The sequence below is a fragment of the Scomber scombrus genome, chromosome 17 (genome assembly GCF_963691925.1).
Source record: "Scomber scombrus chromosome 17, fScoSco1.1, whole genome shotgun sequence".
Lineage (NCBI taxonomy): Eukaryota > Metazoa > Chordata > Actinopteri > Scombriformes > Scombridae > Scomber > Scomber scombrus.
In genome coordinates this window covers 20908726-20935650 of record NC_084986.1, presented here as the reverse complement: position 1 = coordinate 20935650, position 26925 = coordinate 20908726, and the positions used below count along the sequence as shown (strand labels likewise).

Sequence of the window (26925 nt, the reverse complement as noted above, 5' to 3'; positions counted from 1 at the left end):
CTGAGCTCCAAGATCATGTTCTCACTCATTCAAAACAAAATCTAAAATACTGGTTTTGCTCGTAGTTAAGGTGGAAAAAAATACATGCAGTGAATAAACCAAAAAATGTTAGCTCCAAAAATACTCTGCAGATGGTGAAATAGGGAGCTTTGTTGTTTTTTTGAACGCTGGTGTATGAATGTCAGGCTTTCGAGGATGTGTTCGAGCGCTAGAGTCAAGATGATCTGACACAAACAGTAATCACACCTATGCACACACACACACGTACAGGTCAAAAGCTCAAATCTGGAACACCGAAATGTTACTCTGCAAGTTTTAATTTAAACCCTGAATTAATTAGCCGGTGACACAATTTCAACCAGAATGATCAGATGCTAAGATACTGTACAGGAGAACAATTTCTAGTATGAATTTGTTTGTGGGCGGCACAGTGGTGTAGTGGTTAGCACTGTCGCCTTACAGCAAGAGGGTTCTGGGTTCAAACCCACCGGCCGAGTGTGGAGTTTACATGTTCTCCTCGTGCCTGCATGGGTTCTCTCCAGGTACTCTGGCTTCCTCCCACAGACCAAAAACATGCAACTTAGGTTAATTGGACATTCTAAGTTGCCCATAGGTGTGAATGTGAGCATGAATGGTTGTCTGTCTATATGTGAGCCCTGTGATGAACTGGCGACCTGTCCAGGGTGTACCCAGCCTCTCGCCCAATGACAGCTGGGATTGGCTGAATTCATTCATTTTGTACATCAATTTAAAGACAGTTGAGTAAACACAAGACACTTTCCTCTTGGGCTTAATAGTAGAGCTACATGACATGCTGTTGAGTTTCAGGCCAAATCTGTAATTGTTCGACTCACAACTTCGGAATACAAAAAGTCGCTTCAGTACAGTTTCTTTTCCAGGCTGTCAGACAATTTGCACTGAGCTGAGCTGAGAGCAAAAGTTGGGTCTCTTTGCCCTCTGGCACCCTAAAAGCTGCCTTCCACCTGTCAGATAAGGCTGCAGTTATCTAGAAATTGTGAGATCAGACAGATTTTTTTATTACACCTTCAGGTATGAAGAAATGTGGAAAAAAATCAAGTTAACAAATAAAAGCTTTTGCGTCATTGGCTTTAGAGATTACATCGCATTTTATGGAGTAATTTGGTCATTAATAGCATCAAATGCACTTTTCACCTCTGAGGTTTTGAGCTTATTGAATTCTGGGCTGTTCTTTTTTTCTAAAGTCCCCCTGAAAATGAGGATAAGAAAAGTAAATTAGAGGCTCATTTGATATTTTGAACAAAGTATGTTTGGTCAACAGCAAGAAGAAGAAGTATATAATGTGTCTGCTGGATTGATCGTCATTCACTGAGAACACCACATTTCTCATGTTTTTAGCCTCTCACTTGCCACAGTCCTGCATGTGTTTGAAGTCAGCAGTGAGGGAACTACTGTAGCTGCTATACAAGCTGCTCTGAAACATCTGGGTTACCTGTTGCTAAGCAACCATGCTAATTAAATCAGTCTTTTCTTGCAGTTATTAGGAATAATGGCTACCTTCCTTCAAAAAAATCAAGTTGTTACAAACTCTTTTATCCTGCATCTATTTGTAAGTCCAATGAGTGGAGTTGTTCTTAATGAATGTATCCATAGAGGCGATAATGACTCATGTCAAATGTTTGGGGATTGATTTTCTCTAATGAAAATGAGCTTTGATGACTGCATAATCGGAGGGAGGATAATAAAAAATCATTATTGCAGAGCATTTGAATGAACCAATCACATGTAATGATGCACTGTTGCTTTTTTTCTGTGATCCGCTGCTTTGAATTCAATTGAATACATATGAAATGGTATGAAGTCATGCCTTCATATTATTGGGATATACAAATATAGTTTTATTTCTTACATTTCAAAAGAACTGAAAATTGGGTGCATGGTCTGAGAGCAGCTTTTAGCTTGGGTTCAAGTAGGAAGGCAATTGTCATTCAAAATGGTTTTATCACACTGGGACTTCAAAAATTAGTATGTAATTGAAGTCACTGGGTTCTATTTGAAGGTTTTTCTTCCAAGCTGGGTTATGAGGAGATGATTGGTAGTTGCAGGGTCGGTCACAAACCTCTGATTGTTTATCAGATCTACTTTCTACCGTAGAAATTGTTTCTATAAAAGGTCTGTGGATAATCCATCATAATGGGGAAATTAGTCCGAGACACAGCGGCTTTGGTCACTTTCTTCCAATACCAAAACTACTTATTTTCATGTTTTTTATGTAGCATGCAACAGTTGTGAGAGTAATGACTCCTATTTTTCAGAGGCAAAGACAGAATAAGTGTAGTGCCTTCCAATGTTTTCAAAGAAGGTCGGTCTGACTTTGAAATGTGAAGTGAGTTTGGTTTCTTTTAACCATAACCACAACTTACTCCTAGCAATATCCAAGCAGTACCTTTTACCACTTTAGTTGCCTGAAACTAAATAAACCATAACCACAGAGGTGACGAATAAGAAAACAGCGCAAAATTTTGGAATAGTTTGGTCAATGTGTTCCGCAAAGCAAACAGAAAGTCCTCCTGCTGATAAGGGCGTCAGATTTGGGTTTTTTGTGTGTTGATAAAGACAGTGTGCCTTTACCAACACAGGTCTAACACTCTTTTAAGTGCTTTTACTGATGGAGAGGATGCAAATGTTGTTTTTGTAATTCTTTGTTGTTCATGTGATGGAACAATGGTTTGAAATAATGTTCTTTGTTGTGTTTTGCAGATTATAGTATTTTGTTTTAATGTTAAAATTAATTTGATACTGTTAAAGTGACTAAACATGCGGAGAACAACATTTTTTTCTCTTATTCAGATAAGAAACATTAGCATCTTGAGTCAGTGGATAGATTAACATAACACTTTAGAGGAAAAAAATGTCATTAGAGTGAAGTCCAATTTGATGCACTTCCATGAATTGAACAATTTTGAATATTTGAATATGCAATAACGCTGATTTAATTTTAAACTATTTTATGACATATCTGATATATAAATCCCTTATACTGTACATGGGTCCTTTATTGTGTTTCTTATGCGCATGTCCCTTTCAATATCTATGTCTTACTTATTGTGTGTGGTGAGCCGATTGGTTTTATTTCTTGATAACTCTGAATTGATCTTATCCACAGACTCACACTACACCACTTACACAATGTCATGTTCCCGTAGTGGATTTTCCATTAAGATGAAGACTGAAAGGAAAAAAAACAACCAGTGACAACACTGACAACACCAGTGACGACATGAATAATACCAGTGACGACAATTCCTTCTTAGATTACAATAAACCAAAGCTGATAACAAATAAAGACTTTGTTCTCCTGCTTCTGTACCTCAAAAGCTCCTCATGTGCTCCTTCTTACATACGCTGCAAAGCAGATTAAACTTTGCCTTTACAGTCTGGATTGCAGTTGCTGTAATTTGCTATTATGTCATTATTTAAAATGGTACAAAGATTTCTGCAGCTATTTCTGTAAAGAAATTAGGTGTGAAGAGATTATTTTAAGCTGACAAAATATTTTTTTGAGCAACTCTGATGACTACAATTGTTAACATGTAGCTGAATGTACAAACTCACTGGTTGTGCTGCTGAAAGAATACATTGGAGTGTTTGTGTAGGCAGTAAGCCTCTGATCTCTCATTAACGTGTCTAGACGTTCACTACTCGTGTTAGCCACAACAACAAAAACCATAGCTTTTTCTGAAAAGTCTGCTGGGACCGGAGAAAAATTAAGGCCCTGTTGAGTTTCACTACCACTGCACTACTGTACTGTGGTTGTGTAAGGAGTCTTGACGAATTTTACGCTTCACATAATGTGTGATGTACTGTATGTTATCATTTACAACAAAACTAGCAAACGTTTGAACTTTTCCTTGCATAAAAGTACATTTACACAATAATTCCTTTAACTTTGAGGTCTTTTCCATGGGTCTCAACAAGAGTTCCATGATAAAGTAGGTGTTTACATTTCCATCTTTTCTGAGCACTTCTCTTCAGTGTTGGGTGAAGTTCAAAGCTCATCCTTGATGTTGGAAACAGATGCTGATGAAGATCATCTGATATGATCAAAAGCTCCAGAGCTGCTACCAAATAAACCTTGTGGTGAGGTTGCTGTTTCCAACATGTAGACCATCATGGATGAAAAGTCCTTTCAAATTTGCAACGTTTACAATTCCATCACAACCGGCCAAATTCCATCTGCACATGATGAAGATCATGTAAAGTGATCGAAAGCTTCTGAACAGTTGCTAAACAGACCGTGTTGTCAGATTGAATTTCAAAGGTCATGAATGAAATTTGAACCTGAGTAATGACTTTGATCAGCAATTGCAGCTTATGATAATTTAATGAACCACAGACTCCTTAACACTAATTATGTCAAATCACTCTGAACTGAAAGCTGTTTAAACTTAAAGTATTTCAGTGTTTTAATGTCTTCCAAGCTTTTTCTGTTTGAATTCAGTCCATATCTGTGACTGCTCTCTTTACTATCTTACTGTACTGTAGCTCTGTTGTCAAGCTCTTAATGGGTGCAGGAGTAAATTAGTGCAGTGTTTAAATAAGCTTACAGTCAAATCAGGTGGGAAATATGAGCAGAGGCCAGAAAAATCAATGATGGTCTTAGTGTTTAGTGTATATGTGAATTAACAACAGCTTTTTGGACTCTGTATTCATTCAGAGCTGTAGATTTACAGAGCTACTATATACCCCAATAACTGTCCTTATACAGTCATCGATTAAGCAAGCATTTATAAAAATAAACACATTACTCATCTATTTCCCTCTTTTAAGTAGTAGCAATGAATATTGTTTCCAGTCAGGTGTGACTGCACATTGTCAGATAACAGCATGGGCAGGATACAGCACGGATTCAGGTTCTTTGTGGACATAGCAGGGGATTGTGGGTAGCACCGAAGGGAGTTACGGCTTGACAAATATTTGAAGTGCAGCCCGACTCTGTTTACCTCGGCCAAAGCTTCAGGTCCACGCTGCTGCTATTGCATTATGCATCACAAAGAAGACAGAGCCGGCAGCGAGAGCGTAAGAGTGAGTGAAATTTGAAATTGAAAACCAAATTTCACAACGCTTTTCATGGCGTATCAAATAAAATGTGTGCTCCTATCTCTGCTTTTATTTGTGTTATTTGAATGAGGAATAGATTTAAAACCTGAAGAGAATCAATACAATTGATCAAAGGGGACTAAGAGATCCCAAGCCTGGATGATTTTCTATTGTTTCTTATATTTTCAATGATTCTCCGTACCTTGCCGTCAGTTTGATGCACCTTGGGTTACACAAAACAAGTCTTAACAAACAGCTCAAGTCTGAAAATTTCACATTTTTATAACATGTATTTGCATACTGTACATCTGCATTTTCATCTTATCAAATTCACTGACAGTAAAAGTACAAATGACAACAACATCTACCACATTAGAAGAAATGTGAACAATCCAAAAGTGGGACTTGAGAAAAAGGCCACCTAGGGGCGAGTTCATTCCAAATATTGAAGTAAAACCTGTGAAAGAATTCACAATGAGATGTATTCATTTACAGAGTGAAATCACGGCATAAAACACTTTTTTTTTTTTTTAGGTTCAATATCTTCGCTTGATTATTTCCTATTGAAATATATCATCCAGTGTCAGTGCATCTCTGATGATTATTGGATTTGTACAGTGTGTTTCATTTAACTACTGATCCCAGCTGAGCTCTAATAAAAAAGGTATCTGCCTTTTAATCATGTAGATATTACAAAGGTTGCTAAACTTATAATTGTATTGGGCAGAAATATTTCTCCCAGCATAATAAATATTTAATATCAAATTGATTTCTGTCCAACAAGAAAAAAGCTGTGCCACTTTGGCACTTCTACAGTGGCTACAACTACATCTGAAAAATTCCAAAAACAAAAAGGTGAAAAGGTTTAAATTAACCAAAGAAACCGAGCATCTCATTAAGCAGCTTGACATATCAATACCCTGCCAAGGCCTCATCGACCCGAGTGGCGCTCCCTGTAATGAGCTGTGTCCGGTGTTGTAGATCAGAGGCCAGCAGGAATAGTTCATGGGTCCACAGTAGTGATGATGCTGACCTTGTTGTTCCTGCTTATTCGTCGTTCAGGACGCGGTCTGGGCAGTTTGGTCTGGATCAGCTCCTCAGGTGTGTTGCCCAATGGAGGCAGCAGCCTCTTCTTGCTGTTCCTGGTCTCAGGTAACCACTGAGGAGGCAGCTCAAAGGGTCCAAACCCAAATTGTGTGGCATCCTCAGCTTCTGTAGGCGTAGCTGGTGCCACCTGCGATGAAGAGGCGTAAGCACATGTGTGGACCGGAGAGGCCCGGGGAGCTATTATTGAAGGAGGGCCCTCCTTGGTGATGACAAGCCCTCCACCTGGCCCCTGCAGAGAGTCTTTTTTGGTGATCACTTCCCCTCTAAGGCTCCCTAATCTCGACCCACCCTTGTGGTCCTCTATGGGTGCAGAGCAACACCCTGATCCTTGAGAAGGAATTGCATTCTCTACTTCCTCCTCTTCCTCTTCTTCTTCAGAAGGTCTAAAGATCTGCTGCTGGCCGATGTTGAACATCTCCAGCAGCTGGCTCCCAGAGCGACCTGCTGTTTCCAGTCCCACTGGCTCCCCTATCACACCCTCCCCCCCGAGAGATGCCAGACCCCCGGTGCTCACCACGTTACGGCGGCTGTAACGTCTGTGCATCCTGGCCAGCAGGTCCAGCCAGCTGTGGCGTGCTGAGCGGTTAACAGTCAGAAACAAAAGTGGGTTGGTGAGCAGAGACACCTTGGGTAGCCAAAGGGCAGTGAGATATAGTGAGATGGGCAGCTCCTTCATGTCTGCCAAAATGGTACGATAAACCACCAAGGCCCCATAGGGGGCACTGCAGGCCGAGAAAGCCAGCACCACAGCCAGCAGGGTGGCGTGAAGCTCAGCCTCTCGCTGGGAGACGTAGGGGATGGAAATGCTGTTTTGGGGTGTCCGCAGTGCCGCGATGATCACCTTCTTCTTCTGGCTGGCACTGAGCGCTCTGCGGATCAACAGCATGAAGAGGAAGACCAGAGCGAGGGGGAGGATCACTGTGGTGACGTTGTAGACCAACACGTAAACCATGTGGCCCAGAGACTGAGCATGGTCGTGTGAGCAAGACGAAGTGACATAAACATCCGTCACGTTGGTAATAGCAAACACAGGGAGGCTCGCCACCACTGCATGGACCCAGATGTAGATGACCAAATCTCTGGATCTTGCGTCGGAGATCTTCCTCTCTAAGGGGTAAAGCACTGAGTAGTACCTGGAGTCAAAACAGACACTTTTGTTAGCAAAAAAGTATCATATTGCCAGAATGCAGTGCATAATATACTCACACCAGTAACACTAGCTGATGTATCTTGCTTTGAAAAAACATTTCTATAATTATATGTAGCTGTGAAGTTAATCAACTAAGTTAAGTAAAACTGAAACTATGATCCACTGAAGAAGAGTATCAAATTTTTTTGCTGGGAAGACAAAATGAATGCATCCCATTGTATCAGCTACAAAAGTGAAGGAGGTCAAGTGGTTTTTCAGTGAAATGTATAAAGACCACATTTATTCTTCTGCCTCTTAACATAATCATTTTGTCATCATCATACAATGAATGTTTTACAAGTGCTTTCTCAAGGGTTTGCCATTTTTAATGTGAAGATGTTAATAATAACCCAATAATAGAGGTAACCTATCTTAAATACTATTGTCTTCACCAAATAAAGGAATATTCAACTGTAAACTTGTTTAAAATAGAGAGAGAGAGAGAGAGAGAGAGAGGGTGGGGGTGTTGCATATTCAACACTCATAATTATACTGGAATTGGATGACAGGATTTTTTTTTAGCACCATTTTGTCTGTGATGTGTTGCCTTATGCAGAAGTTCAAAACATGTGGGTGTTTTAAATACAAACCCAGAACAGCAAAGCTATATCTGTCTCTCTCTCTATCACAGATAATAATATGTAGATTGTCTCTCGTCTTTTTTTATTTTTTGCCCCTTCATTGTAAGCAAAACAAATTGCATAGAGGACTCGTTTATTTCCCTGGATTGTCTTTTCATCGGCACATGCTGGAGTGTGTATCTATAAGTGTGCTGCAGCCTCAGCTTGCCTGTATATCTAGCGTCTCATTTGCCCTCCTAGGGAATAAATAATTCATCAGTTTGATAGCTTTCTGACTGTATTAGTTGCTATGGAGGCAATATAATCTTTGTAGTGGTGAAACCAAGGCTGAGACAAGACTAAAACAATGCAGCATCTGACTGCAATCTGCTAAATTAACCCACTGTTAATGTATTACAATGTACTCTGTGAGTATTTGATGGAGTCCTTTATGGTTTCTGAATTTTACCATATGAAGTTTAATAGTGTAACGAAGTCAATCATCTTTTTAATCAAAGAGACTGACTTGATATATTAAATACTAAATGTGCACTAATGTAATATGTAGTGTGTGGTTTATTTTGAAGAAACAGCAGTACAAATTAAAAGACCCAGAATGAGGGGGGCTACCTCTAAACTGTAATTTTACTGGTTTACAACAAGTTGATTTATTTCTAAATACTGAAACAGTCCATATATACGTTATGATGACATTGGGACAATGAGTTTTTTACCCTATAGCTATGTACACATTAGAGATGCAACGATTAATGGATTCATCAATTAGTCTATCAACAGAAAATTAATCTGCAACTATTTTGAAAATCAATTAATCGTTTTAAGTCAAAGAAAAAATGTGGTTCCAGCCTCTTAAATATGCATATTTAGTTGTTTAATCTTCTATGATACTAAACTGAATATCTTTGGATTGTGGACTTCTGGTTGGGACAAAACAAGACATTTGTGGTTGTATCCTGGTTTATGGGAAACAGTGATCAGCATTTTTGACCATTTTCTGACAGCTTATGAACGATTGATGAAATACTCAACATATTAATCAGTATTGAAAATAGCCCTTGCGCACATCTTTGATTAGTTCGGTACCTGGAATTCCATCTATGCCATCACCAAGATCAGGGGATCTTGACCCTTGCAGAGAGTCCAATGTAGGAAGCTATCATGGCTTATTCAAACTATAGATGTATTATAAGCTATCTATACTCACTAGCCAGTTTATTAGGTACACATAGATAAAACTAATATATAGCCCTGTTATAAATCCTACCTTCATGGAAGTTGTAATACTCCGTCTTTATTTAATCTGTTTTGACATAACATTAAATTAGGGAATACTAAATATAGGAAAGGTCTCTCAGTGTAAATATATTAAAAACATAAATAACTTAAGGGTTTAGGTGGCGGCTAATATTTATCATCTGGCTCAGGTAGTGCTAGAAGACTCATGACTTTCTAAAAACCTGGCTCTGTGTGTGTGTGTGTGTGTGTGTGTGTGTGTGTGTGTGTGTGTGTGTGTGTGTGTGTGTGTGTGTGTGTGTGTGTGTGTGTGTGTGTGTGTGTGAGGGATGTGACACGCTTCTTTTGGATGCAGCTTTTAGCACCGCAGGGAGGCTTGGGACGCGGCCACTCAGCGTGTCATACACGCCCCCCAAACCCTCTCAACTACACCACAGGGTGTAGATGGAGATTGGAAAAGACTTCTTCACCTAAAACAAAAACGAAAACAATCTTCCAGACCCTTGTTTAATGTCGTTATATTTGTGCAGCCTCGATGTTTGTACTTCCAGGTCTCACATTTTTCAGGATGATAATTACTCCAGCTGACTTGGCCAAGCAATATATATTGATGAACTGATCAGTCAATCTACTTAAATCATCCACTTCTTTCAAGTGGTACTTCCAAATCCAGCCAAGTGAGTGGGATTTGCCATCTAGCCTTTTTCAAAACATGTTTTTGAAAGTGGTTCAGGCTGCAGAACTGTGTTGTATGTGCTCAAAAAATAAAGCACCACAGTCCTTTTTGATTTTTCCTGTTTTGTAAAGGGTTGAATTCAAATGCAAACCACAACTATTTCTTACTTAACAATGTATCTCTTTCTATTTACACAACATATACACCAAACTGAAACGTAAATCATTTCAATCACGTTTTCCAAACTGACCTGTCGAGTGCAATGGCGCTGAAACTGAGCACAGTGACGGAGCAGAATAGTTTGTGGAGGAACTTGATGGCCTTGCACAGCAGCAGAGTATGGAGCCACCAACAGCAGCGAGGGCTTGCCCCGAGCGCCACGTCGAAGGGAATGCACACAAGGCCCGCGCAGATCCCCGAGCATGCCAGGTTCTTGATGAAGCGATTTGTCACAGATTTAAAAACATTCGTGCAGCAGGTGCACCACAACACCGTGGCATTTCCTGTGGAGAGGGTGGGGGGAGATAGGTGAAGAGCTTCAGAATGGGATCACAAACAGTCTCTGATATCTAAACCCTGGTAGTAAAATACAATGAATCAATTTTTGTGTTTGTTTTGGTTTACCTCAGCCAGGACACCCATATCAAAATTTGAAATATTTATTACGACAATACGCATTTTTGCTGGCCGGTTGTCTCTGCTAATGTCATGCTCTGGAACCAATCTGAGTGAGCATTGTGCAGACTGTTTCTGAGCTCACAAATCCTCTGGCAGAGCCTGAGACACACAAAATTTGAGGAGCATGAACGTTAATTAAAAAGAAACATGCAAAATCAATAAACAACAGAGCACTGTTGAGGTGGAGGGAGTTACATTTCTGAAAGCAGGTAGAAGAGTAGCAGTGTTGTACGCAGACTGAATGAGCACTAAATGTTTATATGGGCTGCTTATTCGTAGACATACATGATCAGGGCATATATGGAATATGTGACTATAAAAGGACTTTGTTGCCCCCTCTATTTCCTGTAACCTAATGGTTTGGCATAAGTTTATGTTCAGGTTTTACTAGGATAAGTTAATGTCAGCATAGATGTCAATATGTGGAATTAAATTAGGTATTAGGTATGGAGTTTCTCATATGGAACCAACTGTGTACGTAAGTGGACAAATACTGCTGCCATTATTTGGTGCCTCACAATTCTATTGTCACTGTTGTCAGAGTTCAGTTGAACACAACCACAGAAAGCCCTCAAAGTTTGAAGAAACTTCTTCAGTCATGCTTGGTTATGAACATATCCTTAAAAAATATCCTCTAAAATATTGAATACTTATATACACCTAGATTTCTCCATGTCCCTCTCATCTTTGTTTAGGTGTCCACTATAGACACATTCCAGAAATAAAATAGTCAGGTTACCTGGAGACTCCTAATTGTCCATTGGTCTGTGCACTAACACTAATGAACAGGTGATTTATCCACCATGTCTTAGTCAGTGCCTTCTATCTAGGGCAGACACTGTGAAAGAAAACTGCATGCAGAGAATAAAATTGAGAGGGAAAAAAACATATGCACAGACTAATGAGTGCAAGAGTCTAAAGGCATGTTAGCGACTCTGTGAAGCTGTACTTATGCACAGCAATGATTTGAGCTAAATGTTAACATCACAATGACAAAGCTAACATGATGCTCAGCAGGCATATATTTTCCATGTTCACCATCTTCGTTTATAGTGTTAGCATACTAACATTTGCTAATTGGCAATAACCACAATGTAGCTGAGGCTGATAGCAATGTTATAAACCAACATATTCCACTGACTAATTAAAAGTTTGTGGATCACCAAATTCATTAGGGTTCATCCTCTGGGCACCATGAATGGATATTTGAAAAAGCACAAATTGCAGTACAAATACTATTGTTTGTATTTTTTTCATTGCTTAGGGACTATGATGCATAATAAGCAGCTATTTTTTTTTACTTTGTTCCCATTTTTCTCTAAACCTTTTATTACTGGAAGACTTCCTGAACTTCCTGTAAAGAGAACCTCATTGACTGTTAACAGAACCTCTTCTTGCAGCAGGAATAGCAGCAACACAGAATCTAGGTGACAATCACTTTAAGCAGATTTCCTCCTTTAAAAATGTATTTTCTATGAAAATACGTAAAAATTGAAGACTATGAGACTTGTCTCCTAGAAATCAGATTTATATTGTGCTAAAAGACCTAATGGTAGGACACAGTGTGCATCAATAGATTCAGTCCAAAGTAATATATACATCTTTGTGGCTTTGTCAAGATAGGGCTTGTATCATTTGAAGAATAATTGTAATATTGTAATAACATTTTGGATATATATTCCTTTTTGTAGAAATGTTTTTGTCAGTTAAACCTAACCTGAGTGAGACAGCACACCATCAGGTGCATGAAGAGAAACTGTGACATTTTAACGTTAAGATCCCATAATTTGGAGCGATGTAACAGTAATGATTGTTAATTAGGTTTAAAAAGCTGAACTTTACATTCCCTGTGGAGCACTGATGTCAGGTTGCAGAGGGATACGTGTAATACCAACCTCTCAAAATGTAATTACCCACAGAGTGTTAGTGGTGCTTTTATAGTCAGGAAGAGAGCATGATGATCTCTGGTGAGGAAATCTGTTTTATTTTTCCTGAGGTTATGCGATGTCTGTAAATGTTCAAAAACAGGCCACGGCCAGCGAGAGAAAAATAAGCAATCGCCATCAATTGGTTTGCAAAGAAAAAAAATCGAATTACTGCCTTGCAAAGATAAATGCAGTAGTCCTGCAAGAAGATCTGTCCTATAAAAGCCAGGTCAGATGTAGCAATCAATTCTGGTAAAAAAGGCTGTTGAAATTCGGCCATAGAGGTTTTTAGATGGAGCTGGAAGAAGCTGTGTTTAAGGGAACATGGTGTGCTTTGCTGCCAGCTTTTCACTGTGTGTGTCGATTTTAGTAACACACACAGGTCTAGAATTACTGGGAAACACTAACAAAGCAGTAATTAATGAAGTACACTCAGCCTCTTCATTCCATGAAGCTGACTCAGATGGGATAATGAAATTAGCACAAACATACATACTCATACTCATTCATACATATTTTTTTCAGCATTATATAAATGATGTTTGATTAAGGAAATGATTAAATTAAACCTTAACTGCCTTTTTAAAATAGGTTGATTTAGGCATTAAACTAACTAGGTTTAAAATTATGATAAAGATTGCAGTCATGGTTAAAATAAATCTCTAGTATTGACTATTGGACTGCTGTCAAAATCACATGATGGCAAACCATCCACTCTGACCCCATCTTCCCAGAAGTATTCCAGTGCTAAAACAACAACTCACTTCCTCCGCATTTGCCTCTGAGCAACAAACATCATAGTTCATTAATAACTGAGAGGTATTTGTCGGGTAAACATAAACATAGGTTGTTTTAACATCTGAACAAAATATGTGCCCCAATTGAGTCTGGCAGGGGACTTTTGTTGCATTTCAATCCCCATATCTCACCCCTAATTTTGTGTGACCTCTCTACAACTCCCTACTGCTGTGTCTCTGTAAAAGGTTTAAAAAACAAACATTGCTGCTGTTTTTCCTGTGAGGAGAGGAAGAGGAGGAGGAGAAGGGAAAAAAGCAGCAGGAAAATTAAAAAAACAAAACAAAAAGGGATTGAAGAAGATGAAGAAAGAGACAGAGATGAGCAGAACTGTTTGAAAAAGAAGTCAGAGAGTGGTGGGAAAAGGGGGAAATATTTAGAGTTTATATAGTTTAAATCACATGCCATATTACTTACTCAAAAACTATTTCATATATGGTAACTCCATATGTTTTTAATCATTGATCATTTTCACACTGTTTGCAAATCACTAGAAAAATGCGGTTTGACAGCAGCTGTGTATCCACCTATAGTACAGCTGCAATGGTGTGATGTCACCCCTCCCAGAGGTTACAAAACAAGTAATGTATGTAGGATCACAGCTCTTAACACAAGAGTTTAGATTAGTTTAGATTATTTTTTGTATTATGAGACATGTTATTGTATCTCACGTCAGAATTATGTCATATTTTGATCAATTTAAAGACAGTAGAGACAATAACCCAGACATAACTGTAAATAATAAAATTGTGAGTGTCTTCATACAAACAACACTGGGACTCTTTTTTTAACAGTCAGAGCTAGCATTGTCTATAAAATCCCTTCATCCTTTTGTTCATGAAACACTGGCCTGGCACTTGAGGGACACCTTGGCAACCACATTCACAGCAGCCAATCGGGATAAAGAGCAAACACTAAACATGATTGCTTTTTCCACTTAACAAATGGCAGTCCAACTACAGGTAGCAACATGAAAAACCTCAATAATTCAAAAAGAAGAAGAAGAAGAAGAAGAAGAAGAAGAAGAAGAAGAAGAAGAAGAAGAAGAAGAAGAAGAAGAAGAAGAAGAAGAAGAAGAAGAAGAAGAAGAAGAAGAAGAAGAAGTAGCTTCCATTGTCTGCTTCACACACATGAAAGTAAGGTGTGTCATTTCTGGTGTGTTGATAATAAGCTTCTGTTTTCAGAGACCACTGTGAGAAACCAGGTGTCTAAACATAGCAACGGTTAGAATTCAAACTGTGAAATATCACTAACATGCTTAACACCTTTCCCGCGTGTTATATTTACTTTAGTTTCAATGAGAGACTTTACTTGAATGAATGGTAACCAACATACAGCCGTATATGTACAGTGTTAAGTCCTCACAGAACTGATCACAGTTGTTGGCAACAAGCTGGTGCCATGTGCACTGTGGTACATTAATCCGATTAAATGCTGATCTCCATCGGGAGAAGCGAATGCATGAGAAGTTATTCATGTTTCTGCTTATTAGTAGGACTGTTTGATGGTATCACAAATAGTAACCTCACTGTGACCAGAGAACTCAAGAAATATAGTCACACTAAGTGTTTTCCCTTAAAACCACAAACTTTCTATGTGTGTACTGATTAAACAAACACTATATTTAAACCATATTAGCCTGACTACAAGACAATATATTACTCTGGAAATTACATTTGAAAAAGTGAGGGTTGTCTTATATTTGAGCCAATACAATAATTGGTTCATTATTGAGTTTTATATGGCAGATTTGTTTTTTACTTTGGAGAGCCGGGCTAGCTATTTCCCCTAGCTTTATGTCGTCATGCTAAGCTAAGCTAACGCCCAGACATGAAACACATTTTCTTTAAAGCTGTGTAACTAGTCAACAGGCCAGTTTAATACAATGTATTGTATTTAATACATTTGTTTCACGCTTTATCCTGCTGATACACGGTTGAAGCTTGATGGACATAGAACGGAAGACAGAAGGAGGCAAAAGAGTGAAGTAGAGAACACAAATTTCAATCACATGATTAGCTACAAGTCCTCATTCCTCAATGACAAAGGGTGGTTTAAGGAAGAGGTTGTTTTTTTAGTGTTTTGAAAAAAAACCTAACTTATCCTCTTAAACAATACATCATTACAAACTCAAACTGCTGGACTTGGTGAAAATGTGTATGAAATAATGCACATGACATTAATGATATATAAGGATTTGATTAATTGGTGCAGCCTTAACTAACATGAGTTTGAATATTTGATTCAGTGTAAACATTTTTAAGTTTCCATGAGGAACAAGTATATACAAAATATAGTGCCACAGTGTCGAATTAAACTGCATTTCCCACTTAAAACTTTTTACTACTATTTGCAATACTGACATGAATGCTACACCTAAATGCTGCTGCAGAGTGAGACTTTTAATGTGAGCATTTAGTTTAGGGGCACATTCCCTCTTCACCTCATGCATCTCTTTGTTTCAAGGGAAAGAAGTTACAAGGACATGAACTGAACTGTGTTTGTGAATCATGACTTCCACAAAGGGACTTAATCTGAGGAGCTATTTAACATGTGAACCCTGATGCACAAGATTTGGATGCGTCATATCGGCTGTGGGTATTTTCAGGAGGAAATTACTGGAATTTTTCAGTCTCATACATATTGCTTTTTGAAGATACAAAGAAACTAAATCACACCCCCACCAGGGCAGCATAAGTGCCTACATGATGGAGCCAACATTTCTTGTGTGTCCTTCATAATAAGTGCTGTGTGAATATCGGTCTCAGGGAGTCCTTGCTTTTATCATCGTGCAAAACCTTTTTGATGAAGTAAAAAGTGGTTTGAAATTGAAAGACGCATGTTTTTGAGAACCTAAACCTCAAAGACAGCCCTCTGCATGATCACCATTCTTATCCTTCATTATCTTTTTCTAGAGGTTATTTATATTTCCATAGTCAGGTCAAGAGTTGCCAGATGTCACTTTGATTTTTTAATGTACCATGGACCTAGTTTATCTGGTGTATAGGTGAAATGAGAGAGTATTCAATCAGCCTTTGAAATGGCTCTTTGAAAGCGATTTATCCTAAAATTGATGCAGCAAGTTTATTTATCTTTAACTTTACAATGCTCTTCTTTTCCTTAATTGATAGCCATGTGCTCTGTGTCATTAGAACTGTAAAGTTCACCTTTTTCAGATGACTTTTGGCAGAAAATGATTTCATTATAAGTGTAATATTTTTACTTGCAGTAGTTCTGATTATAATTGACGTGTATTCATACGCCCAATCGGAGTGTGTTCCAGTTTTATTTTTACAAGCCATGACGACAGCAATGAAAAGAAAGAGGGTATTTTGACCATCAACATCGCCACAAAATTTCCTCCATGGGGTCATGTGGTAGATTTTCTGTCCTCTGCCTCACAGCACTGAATAGTATGAGGTGGTAGTGAGTCAGATCAGAAGTTAGTTGGTCCATTTTTGCCAGTTTTAGGGTGAGTTTCACTGTATTTCATCATTTTGAGAAAGCTGCAAAAAGCCCAGCCTTTCATTGAGCTCACACTTCTCCCAACAGCCAAACTAACGGCACTACCGATCATGGCTGAAGGTGTGTTTTGCCGTGAGGAGACAGAATGTTACAGCCATATTTGTGACAAATAACACATTCATGAATATGTGTATGCAGCTCTCGTTTCAGGCAGGAGGATTATGTTCCTGGCTGCCAATATGATGGAGGGGAAGTCAAAGCCACGACTGTAGGAGACTGATGCTCTGTTGCGGTCAATCAATTCACACGGTTCCCTCCTGACTTCCAGCAGCAGCAGCAGCAGCAACAGCCTGTGTTCCTACTGGGACCCGATGAAATACTTGTCACATAGCCAGCACAGATTCAGCTTGAACAAAACATAAAATGTGCAAACGTCTTTGCTGCTAATATTTGCCAGTTTCATGGTGAAATGCATTAGCTAAAACCTGTCACCATAGCCCATACAAATTAAGGTACCGATTTCTCCTGGTGTCGCCAACCTAAAAATTATTTATGATGGAAAAAGGCACCAAATTCACATTGTAGGTTTTGCAAAGTCCATGATTGATTGATTGATTGCTTATTTAAGTGTCCTGTGCCTTTATGTGTCGTGCCCGTATGAGCCTACAAGACACTAAACAATAGTAACCAGGGTGACCTCATGACAAATGATGATGTACAGGTCCACAGATTCAAAAAGAGAACATTTGGGAGCATTCAGTTTATTATTATTATATTATTAGTTGTTCGTTTGTTTGTTTGTTTCAGCCAATAAATCTCCTCTTCAAAGTGATATATGAATGCAACATACACACACAGCCAAATGACAATACAGCCACACAAAAACTGGTGTAGCGCTAAATTGACTAGCCTGGGTTTAAAAACCAGGATGCCTGGCGCATATTTCAGCAGTCACACCTAACTTAACGTAATGTAGAAATCAGTCTCAGAGTCTTTACAAATGTGTGACACACGCCCTGTTGATGTATTTTTGTCTTTGAATGGTGCAATACACCAATTCCCCAGACACCCAAACTTAAGTTAAAATATTCCACCATAGTGCATCGCCATGTAGGGACAAGGCTGCTAGAGGCAACGTTTTGGAATACTGCATGTTCCAACTTCTCTATCATTTCAAAAATGACAAAAGGAAATGGAGGTCAGTATCATTAATGTATTGTTAAAGTAATTTGCATTCAGAAAGTATTCAGACCCCTTCACTTTTCTTATGTTATGTTATGTCATTTAAATGTACCCCCCCCCCCCCAATCTAAACTCAATACCCCATAATGACAAAGCAAAAACAGCATTTTAGAAATCTTATTGATTGATATTTAAAAAGGAAAAACTGACTTTACTCAGTACTTAGTTGAAGTACCCTTGACAGCGATTACAGCCTCGAGTCTTCCTGGGTATGACACGACAAGCTTTGGATTTGGGGATTCCTGCCACTCTTCTCTGCAAATCTTTTCAAGCTCTGTCATGGTTGAATGGAGACTGTGGTGGACAGTCATTTTCAGGTCTCTCCAGAGATGTTCGATAGTGTTCAAGTTAGGACTCTGGAAGGGCCACTCAAGGACATTCACAGAGTTGTCCTGAAGCCACTCTGGCATTGTCTTGGGTGTGCGCGTAGGGTCACTGTCCTATTGGAAGGTGAACTTTTAGCTCAGACTGAGGTCCTATGCGCTTGGAACCAGATTTTCATCAAGGATATCTCTGTACTTTTTGCTCTGTTCAGCTTGACATCAACCTTGACCAGTCCCCCAGTCCCTGCCACTGAAAAAAACTCCCAAAGCATGATGCTTCCATGCACAATGGTATTGGACAGGTGATGAGTGGTGCATGGTTTCCTCCAGATTTAACACTTATAACTTAGGCACAGCAGTTCAATTTTGGTCCCATCAGACCAGAGAACCTTGTTTCTCACAGTCTGGGAGTCCTTTAGGTGCTTTTTTGGAAACTCCAAGGGGCTTTTCTTGTTTCTTTCACTGAGGAAAGGCTTTTCTGGAGCTCAGCGAGAGTAACCAACAGGTCATTCTGCTCTCTTACCAAGGCCCTTGTCCCCAAATTGCTCAGTTTGGCAGGGCGGCCTGTTTGTTCCAGAGATCTTCCATTTAAGAATTATGGAGGTCACTGTGCTCTTGGGAACCTTCAATGCAGCAGAAATGTTTTTGTAGCCTTGACAATCCTGTTTCTGAGCTCTACAGGCATCTCATGGCTTGGTTTTTGCACTGATATACATTGTAAGTTGTGGGAACTTGTATATGGTATTCCATATCAAGTCCAGTCAATTCAGTTTATCACAGGTGGACTCCTCAAGGTGTAGAAACATCTCAAAGATGATCAAGAGAAAATTATGTTTTTGCCTTGTCATTATGGGATAAGGAGTGTAGCTTCATGAGGGGAAAAAATCATTTAAATGATTTTAGCATAAGGCTGCAACATAAAAAATGTGAAAAAAGCAAAGAGGTCTGAATACTTTCTGAATGCACTGTATGGAGAATAAGCACGGTGAGTCTACCCGGGTTTAGTCTGAACAATGTAAGCATTATCAAAGTCACTGTTACAACACTGCAGTAAGGTCTGAAACTTTTTTGAGGATGACCAGCTGAGACAACCTGGACTGAGTTTGATGTTATTGGGTGTTGCTTGAAATTTAACAACAATAAAGAATATGACATTAGCATTGTCCCAATATTTAGTAAAACAAATGGGTAGAATAGTAGAGTAGTATAGTTAAATTGCTTACCTTGACCAATGGTTTGAATAAAGAAAGCAGGGAAAAATGATGGGAAAATAAAGACTATGTTTATATATTTTTGCGCCCTAAAAGTTTGGAGTTGGAGATGTAAAATAACCATTTAAGTATGTATTTTGCATGTAAGATGGAAAAGATGATCCAAAATGCACAAAATCCAATTGACAGTAACCACATATATATTTTTACATTTGAATTATTTGTGACCATTATGATGCCATTAAAAGACACAGTATTACTTGTGCCTCTATAGTATAAACACTTTTAAACATTACTCATTAGATTACTTGTGTAGGGCCTGTTTGTTGGTGTAAATCGCAATAAATATTTTAACTGCTCTTGTAAAAAAAAAAGGTGCCCTATGGTTTAGGTTTAGAATTAAACCGTGAGGCTCATGGAAAACATCTGAAACCAGTGGAAATATGTTAAGAAATAAATCCCATAAAAATCACAGGCAGAATTTTCAATTTAGGCATTATAGCGTGAGTATTTTTGTCTATAGCATCCATGACTGTATGTTATAGGCCTGCCATTCAAGTATGAACAATATGTTCAGTTGCCTATGGACTGACTTACCGAGCAGCGAACCTATGAGGATGAAAACCTGAATGGTGGTGGTGAAGTCCCGGTAGGCTTGCTCTCGGAAGAGCCACTGCTGGTCCTCCAGGCCAGTCCCTTCTGCAGGTGGACTGCTGTCCCACCGGGTAGGCGGACTCGACGCGTTGACGAGATCCAGCCAGAGGTGCGCTGCTGAGAAATTGGCTGCACCGTCCCTGACCGTCGCAGCCCGGCTGCCACTCTCCATGTCGCTTCACCCCGCGATCCTGACAGCTTTTTTTTTTTTTTTAAGAAGGCTGGCGGGATGTCCGCAGCCAGAATTGAAGAAGCATGTCTCAGCTGTTGTGCTGCTGGTGAAGATGATGAGGATGTCTTGCAAAAAGGAAAAAATGTACAGATCACAGCTTGTGTGCTAAGAAGATGTGAGAACGGACACAGGTAGTCAAAACGTGCAGCTGCCAGCAATGAGATGATCTTTTATCAGTTAAGTCTGATAAATTAGGCAAAAACATGATGTTATAATCATACATCAAAGCACAGAGAAATGACAAGCCAAGGCAGCATGCCCCACAATCTTCCAATGCGGATGCATGGCAGAAATCAGTCAGAGCCACTGAAATCTGTGCGCAGTGAGGCGGGATGCTCTCTGACACCCAACGCACCTATAACCACACCGGGCTGCGAGGTGTCCATTCCGGGAATGAAGCTTGCAGCACTGAGAACACTCTACCATCACCTCCCGCTGTCCAGGAAAAATATTGTGGCTGACAGGCTTTTACTCTTGCGGCCGCTGCCAATCGCACTGTCAGAGGCTGTTTATTGGTAGACTGGCTGGTATTGGGAGCCTGCAACTGAATATTTCACAGCGTGAGGTGCAAGACTGGAGAGGAGAGCCCCTCCTCTTCTTATAGCACCGAGAAAGTCCAGTGAATCTTATGAATGTGGAGGAAGGGGAGTGTGGCCAAATTGCACACTCGTCAGTAGTGGTTAATAAAAAAGGTGGTAAATGGTAATAGATTTCCATCAACACCCAAAAAGAAAACATCTATTATAATTTAATGAAATGTTAATGAAATATCAGTCTAAATATTAGACCACGCTATAAATAATTATGTAGGTCAGGAAAGGGGTGAAATTGTCAGAAATAAAAAAGGCAGACAACTCTGGCTTCACAGCTCTGCCACTGCTGTCTTGGTCAGTTTGTTCTCTGGCAGGAACTTGTGACATTCCTCTTTTGCTTGTTGAAAATACCAAAAATAGGAGAGCACATACCTCAGTGATAGCTACAAAACAGCATTTTATAGTTATGTTTTAAATAAATGATACAGAATCCATTGTGTTGCCCTTTCGGTAGTCAACTGACCCCTACAAGGAGATCCAAATACGGACCCTTAGTTTCAGTGTAAGAACAGTAGCCCAAATGATCAGTGGTTAAAGTCATGATGTAGGCTGTAAATGAATGAGCAGTTCCGGTATGCTTAAGATTTGAACCTTTTAATAGGAATATCGTAAAGTCATCTCTGGACCAATCAGTAAATTCCTTCTGAAAACAAAGATTTAAAACATTCAAAATTCTTAAATGATGCTTCGTAATATTGTAATTCCTAAATTTCTAATTTTGTAATTAAAGCATTCACAGTTGTTAAATCACTACAGTACATAATATGTCTGACATTCCTGTTTGTGTTCCCAAATATGGATGGAGGATGGAGAGATGTCAGTGTCTTTGTCCCCATCTTGGATCAGGCTGTTCTCTATTACAGTCTGCATAGTTACTCCTGCAGAGCTTACACCAAAGTTAAGTCCCATGTAAAAGTTTAAAAAAAACTTTAACATGGGAACAAAAGTGCAATTAATATTATTTAAATTCTATGTTTGTCATCATGAAATGTTCCTTTCTTCTGTTTCACATTATATTTTATGTCAACACTTGCTGTACAATATGTGTTGAAAAAAAACAATGATAAATGTAGGAAGGCTGAGCGGCCACTAGATGCCAACATTTGCACACAGATGTGTATTCATATTCATGGAGTTCAAGCTAGAAAGGATTGAATCTCACTGCTGTAAAACACTACTGATTAGTTTACAGCAAGATGTTTTAATTACAGATTGACATGCAGTAACAACATGACACAACTGCTGATTGGCTCAATATAAGACTAACTCATGGCTAACAACACATTTTGCCATTAACTTTTTAAGTTTTGCATCTTTCAGAGCTGTAATTATTAATGATGATCAATTAATCAGATCTTCAGAAAATTAATTGGCCACTATTTTAATGACTGAAAAACTATTTTTACAGCCAATATGCCCAAATTTCACTGTCAAGTGTGACTATTTGAAGTTTTACTTGTCATATATGAGAATAAACTCAATATTGTTCAGGGTTATGGAATTTCAGTAAAATTAAAACTCTTTTTAAAATATGAACGTTTTAGATTTTGGGAAAGTATGGTGCCCCTTAAAATACACAACTGAATATTTTACTGTTATCAATAAACTGACAATATGTAAAACAATCACATTTATGGTCAATGCAAGGAAATGTCATATTTTACATGAGGCAAAACTATTCATTTACTCATTTTATGTTTAATTAAAATTTTCCAAGAAACATTCATTTGCACAGCATAATTTTGAAAAATGACAACACAATGTAATCATATCATTTATATCAATCATCACAAAGGTTGATAAAGTATAGCGCTCAATCACCCAACTAGAAAAATCTTCAAAGTGTTATCACCAATACCAGTAATTAAGAGTAGAAATACTGCATTTGACTGAGGAGTGTACATATAGAGCTTAAAGGCAGTGCATAAAAACAATGTATAAACTCATACACAAGTCATCCCTCTCAATCCTCACTTATGACCCTCTAGAAGTGTGTGGTGGTGTCTGTATCTGCAGAGGCTCTGCCTGTATTTACTTATTTTGTTGTGTCCAGGATGTTTCTGGGCGTTAACCTTTGGGCAGTAGGTGTGAAGCCCCCTACCAATAACAGCGTGGCCGTGCTGGGTGTTAGGGCAGGATTCTATAAAAACGCAGTGATGTAGTACTAAAAACATGGTGGTTTCCCTGGAAGAGGACCCACTCCCTTTAAGATGATTATACACTAATTAAAACATTCCTATGAATGGCACTCCACTTCTGCCAATCAGGTCTCTCTAAATCTTACACACTGGACCTTTAAATACAAGAACTATCTTTGCATACTTTAACATAAAAGAGGCAAATCACTGCTCAGGATGACCATTCTGGGCAGCTTCAAACACTTGATGCAGCATTGCTTGCTAATAAGTGCCCTTGTTGTCCAAGTGCCTCTTGAAGAACTCCTGGACTCGTTCCCACAGGTCCAGCTGGGCCTCAGAGTGGGCTTTTGGCTCCCCACCAAACGCCACAGCCATCCCTATTGCTGCATGGACACCAGATGGACAATAAGGCATGTGAGGGACTTCCAATAAGTGTCCAGCTTTAGGATAAGAAACCAGCTCAAACGACTCCTTGCCGTGACTCTTCAGCATTGCTGTGGCCTGCTTGGCAAAAAAAGCACTGTTCCAGTTTTGGTCATCTTCAGAAACAGCAAACAGGAACTGGCAGCTGGCACTCTCTAATGGAATCAAAGATGCCCTGTTCTCCTCCAAGGTAGGGTCCGGTAAGGCGTCGCGTATTTCTAAAACTCCAGAATCTTTGAACCTAACATTCTCTACGACGGGCGAGAGAGGAGGGAAAACAATGTCTTTGTAGTGTAATGGAAACACAGTATTTGCATTGCAGCCATTAATGCAGACAGTTGCAGAGATCCCAGGGAAGAAAGAGGACATTGCCAAAGCCAAAGCAACACTATGAGATGTTGATAAAATGCCGATCCCCGAACCTTTAACCTGCAGAGAGAGATACTGTTGTTACTGTTGTTCCATTTCATAGGATGCAAGATCAATAAACAAAAACCTCATGCCTCAATACTATAAGAAATCATTAACCATTATTCTGTAAATTATTTAATCAATTTATCACTCATTAGTTGCTGATTGATTGCTCGTCGATCGACTAAGAACTAATTTGTATAATTTGCAACGGACCTCACTGCCATACCATTGTGTCATCGGAGAGTTACCAGTAGATGGCAACACTGACACAGCATATACTGCACAAATATAGGTCAACATCCCTGATGCATTCTCACTTTGTATGTTAAGAATTAATGAGACACTTCTCACATGGTTTACAATAAGTAAAGCTGCAAAGTAAACTTCTGTTCCATCATTAAAATTACATGTTATTTTGAGAGATCTTGAAGGTCTGTAATTATTCAATCTCCAGTACCAACCTCAGGCTGTCTCCTCAGATATGTTACAGCCTCTTCAAAGTATTCCAAATCCAGGTTTTCGGGGTTTTTTGGTAAATCCTGGTAGGCCAAATAGGCCAGCGCCAGGACAACATAACCTTTATTCGCCAGGAGGCTGGCTCTGGGCTCAGTTAGTCTTCCACCAAAAGTGTACATATCAACAATTCCAGGGAAAGGACCCTTTCCTACAAAAAACAAACATGAAAATTAAAACAGGAAGAGAATAATGACATTTTCCGAATTTATGTATATTTTCTCAACTCTCATCAGCACGCAATTAACCTGGTGGTATGAAGAGGACTCCTCGGATTCTGCCCTCTTGCACAGGTATTCTCTTCATCCCCTCTGTCATGTATCCTCTCTCATTGGTTTCGGAGGCCAAGACCTCACCAGTCTCCCCACTTAGTGCTTCTATCTCCACTAGTGTTGGGCTGAGCACATTCTTCTTCATAATTTTAGTGTGCGGAGTCTCTGGTGCCATGGCCCAAAACAAACCCATGGGCTCCACTCCAGTGTAACTTCCTCCCAGAGAGGATGCACGACACACATCCACCTTGCCAGTTTCATCTGCTTTGTAGAGGGCGGAGGCTTTGAACGTTACCCCACTGTCATCAACTACTTTGGACCTTAATTCCACCGGTTTGTGAGGAGCAAGTCCCTCTACTTTTAATTGTACCAGTTTATCAAAGAGACAGCGAACACTGGGGAGAATTCTCAGGCGGATCTGTGAGGAAGCCATTTCTGTTCTTCAGGATGGATCAGTGACTCATTGTAATGGCCTGAATGTTGTTCCTCCTTAGTTTGGGCTTTGCTTCACTGTCGTCGCTACAGCTCTGATGTCACTGCGTCTGTGAAAGCAATCAGGACATCTTATTTATTAAAAACATTCTTCACTCCAGACATGTGTTACAACATACAAATAAATACATTGTACCTGACATGTTTTTTCCGCAAAAAAAAAAGAGTTTGCAAATATTTATGCCTCCTACCTCACTGAAAAGTCTATTGTCAATGTCAAAACAGTTGTGATGTCACAACTCATGCTCATATGTATACACCTTAAAATCCAGTTTAAACTGAGCAAAGAGACACTTTTTCCCTTTACCAGATGAATGTGAAAACAGGCTTTTAGTCTCAGGTCAGTGTAAATATGTGGAGAGTTAATTTTCTCCTCATAGGAAACTTACATTAATTTAATGTTGCACAACAGGACTTTATATGTACATATTTTAGGGACCATACTATGAGGTTCTGAAACTTTTTTAGACATTTAAAATTTAAAATGTGCATGACTGAAACACCCAAGTTAATGAATGAACAATTAACCACCATAATATCTACATTGACATACAATCAACCAGACAAACAGACATAAAAAATAAAACTGAAATGAATAGAACTTCAGTAAATAATCTGCCTTGTTTTACATTTACACTGTTGTACATGTTTGTAACTAATGATGCCTTAAACCTGGACACAAAAGGTGTGATCTACATATTTCACAATGTACAAACATTGAGAGGCAGGTAACATAAAAACAAATCAGTGATCACGAGGCAAAAATGCAAACAGCAATAAAGACACTTCCCATCTTTCATCCAAATAACTTAATGAATAAAATCACATGGGCAGCATTAAAGTATTAAAACTTCCTTGTTTTGAAGAAAGGCTACGTGAACATAATTTTCCACGTTATATGCAGTAATTCTATAATTGACAGCATGTGACAAGAGTTTTTTCTCTAGAGATTTCATTCAGTTCACTTGGAAAAATGGAGGTGCATTCAAGGACAGGTAATGTCTAACTGGATGAAAGGTCAAGTAACACAACAGACTATAACCAGTGACAAGTAGTAACCAACTAAAACATGAACGTTAATTGCACATTTTTGCATAAATTCCTCCTGTGGATATTCCTTATTAAACTAGTTAACTTAGTCAGCACGACAAGACAGTAACTTTTAAGTTTTTTAGCTTGATTTCAATTTGTTTATCGTCCATATTTTTTAAAGAAACTATTAGACGATTACATTTGGTCACACTGTTAATGTTTATCAAAACACTACCTCCCGTACCTACACAGATGAGAAGCACAGACTTTTGCCGAGGAAAGTTGCACAAATCTGAGCAGTCGGAATGAAGTTACTGGGCGGAACCACTTTAGCAAAAACGGGGTGGAGGGGTTCAGTTTTAGATGAGCTGTCCCTTGTCTTTGTCTGTGTTGTGATTGTACATCTCAGTTCAGGAGTCCTGTGCCGAATTATTATTTTTAAATCAGTGTTTTAAAACATCCTATTTGAATGATTTGCATATTAGAAAGGAACAAAGGAACTCACCCCCTGTTGAATGTAGTTGTCCGTGTTTTGGTGTTTTTTTCCCCCTTAAAACTTTCTTGACAACAACAAAAAGTGTTCTCATACAATAACAATAAAACAATAAACAAGCAAATGTGTACAAGCCAGAGGACTCCAAAGTCCAGTCACTGTGAT

The 26925-nt window shown here is 39.0% G+C and overlaps 2 protein-coding genes across 3 annotated transcripts; both read right to left on the bottom strand.

Annotated features, from left to right (window-relative positions):
* Positions 1–6082: 6082 nt before the first annotated feature.
* Positions 6083–20330, bottom strand: gpr176 (G protein-coupled receptor 176). Its single transcript, XM_062437638.1, has 3 exons — positions 20102–20330; positions 10116–10368; positions 6083–7319 (listed from the first exon to the last, which is right to left on the bottom strand). Exons 1-3 carry the CDS (start codon positions 20328–20330, stop codon positions 6083–6085), a joined length of 1719 nt encoding a protein of 572 aa, XP_062293622.1.
* A 2341-nt stretch (positions 20331–22671) lies between these two features.
* On the bottom strand, positions 22672–26598 carry acot20 (acyl-CoA thioesterase 20). Of its 2 annotated transcripts, none has more exons than XM_062437414.1 (4): positions 26516–26598; positions 24720–25285; positions 24420–24622; positions 22672–23973 (listed from the first exon to the last, which is right to left on the bottom strand). In XM_062437414.1, the coding sequence occupies exons 2-4, from the start codon at positions 25174–25176 to the stop codon at positions 23383–23385; spliced, it is 1251 nt and encodes a 416-aa protein (XP_062293398.1). In that variant the 5' UTR covers positions 25177–25285; positions 26516–26598; the 3' UTR covers positions 22672–23382. The 2 variants fall into 2 exon arrangements, with proteins under 2 accessions (XP_062293398.1, XP_062293399.1); XM_062437415.1 differs by having other exon boundaries at positions 26512–26553.
* Positions 26599–26925: the final 327 nt, after the last annotated feature.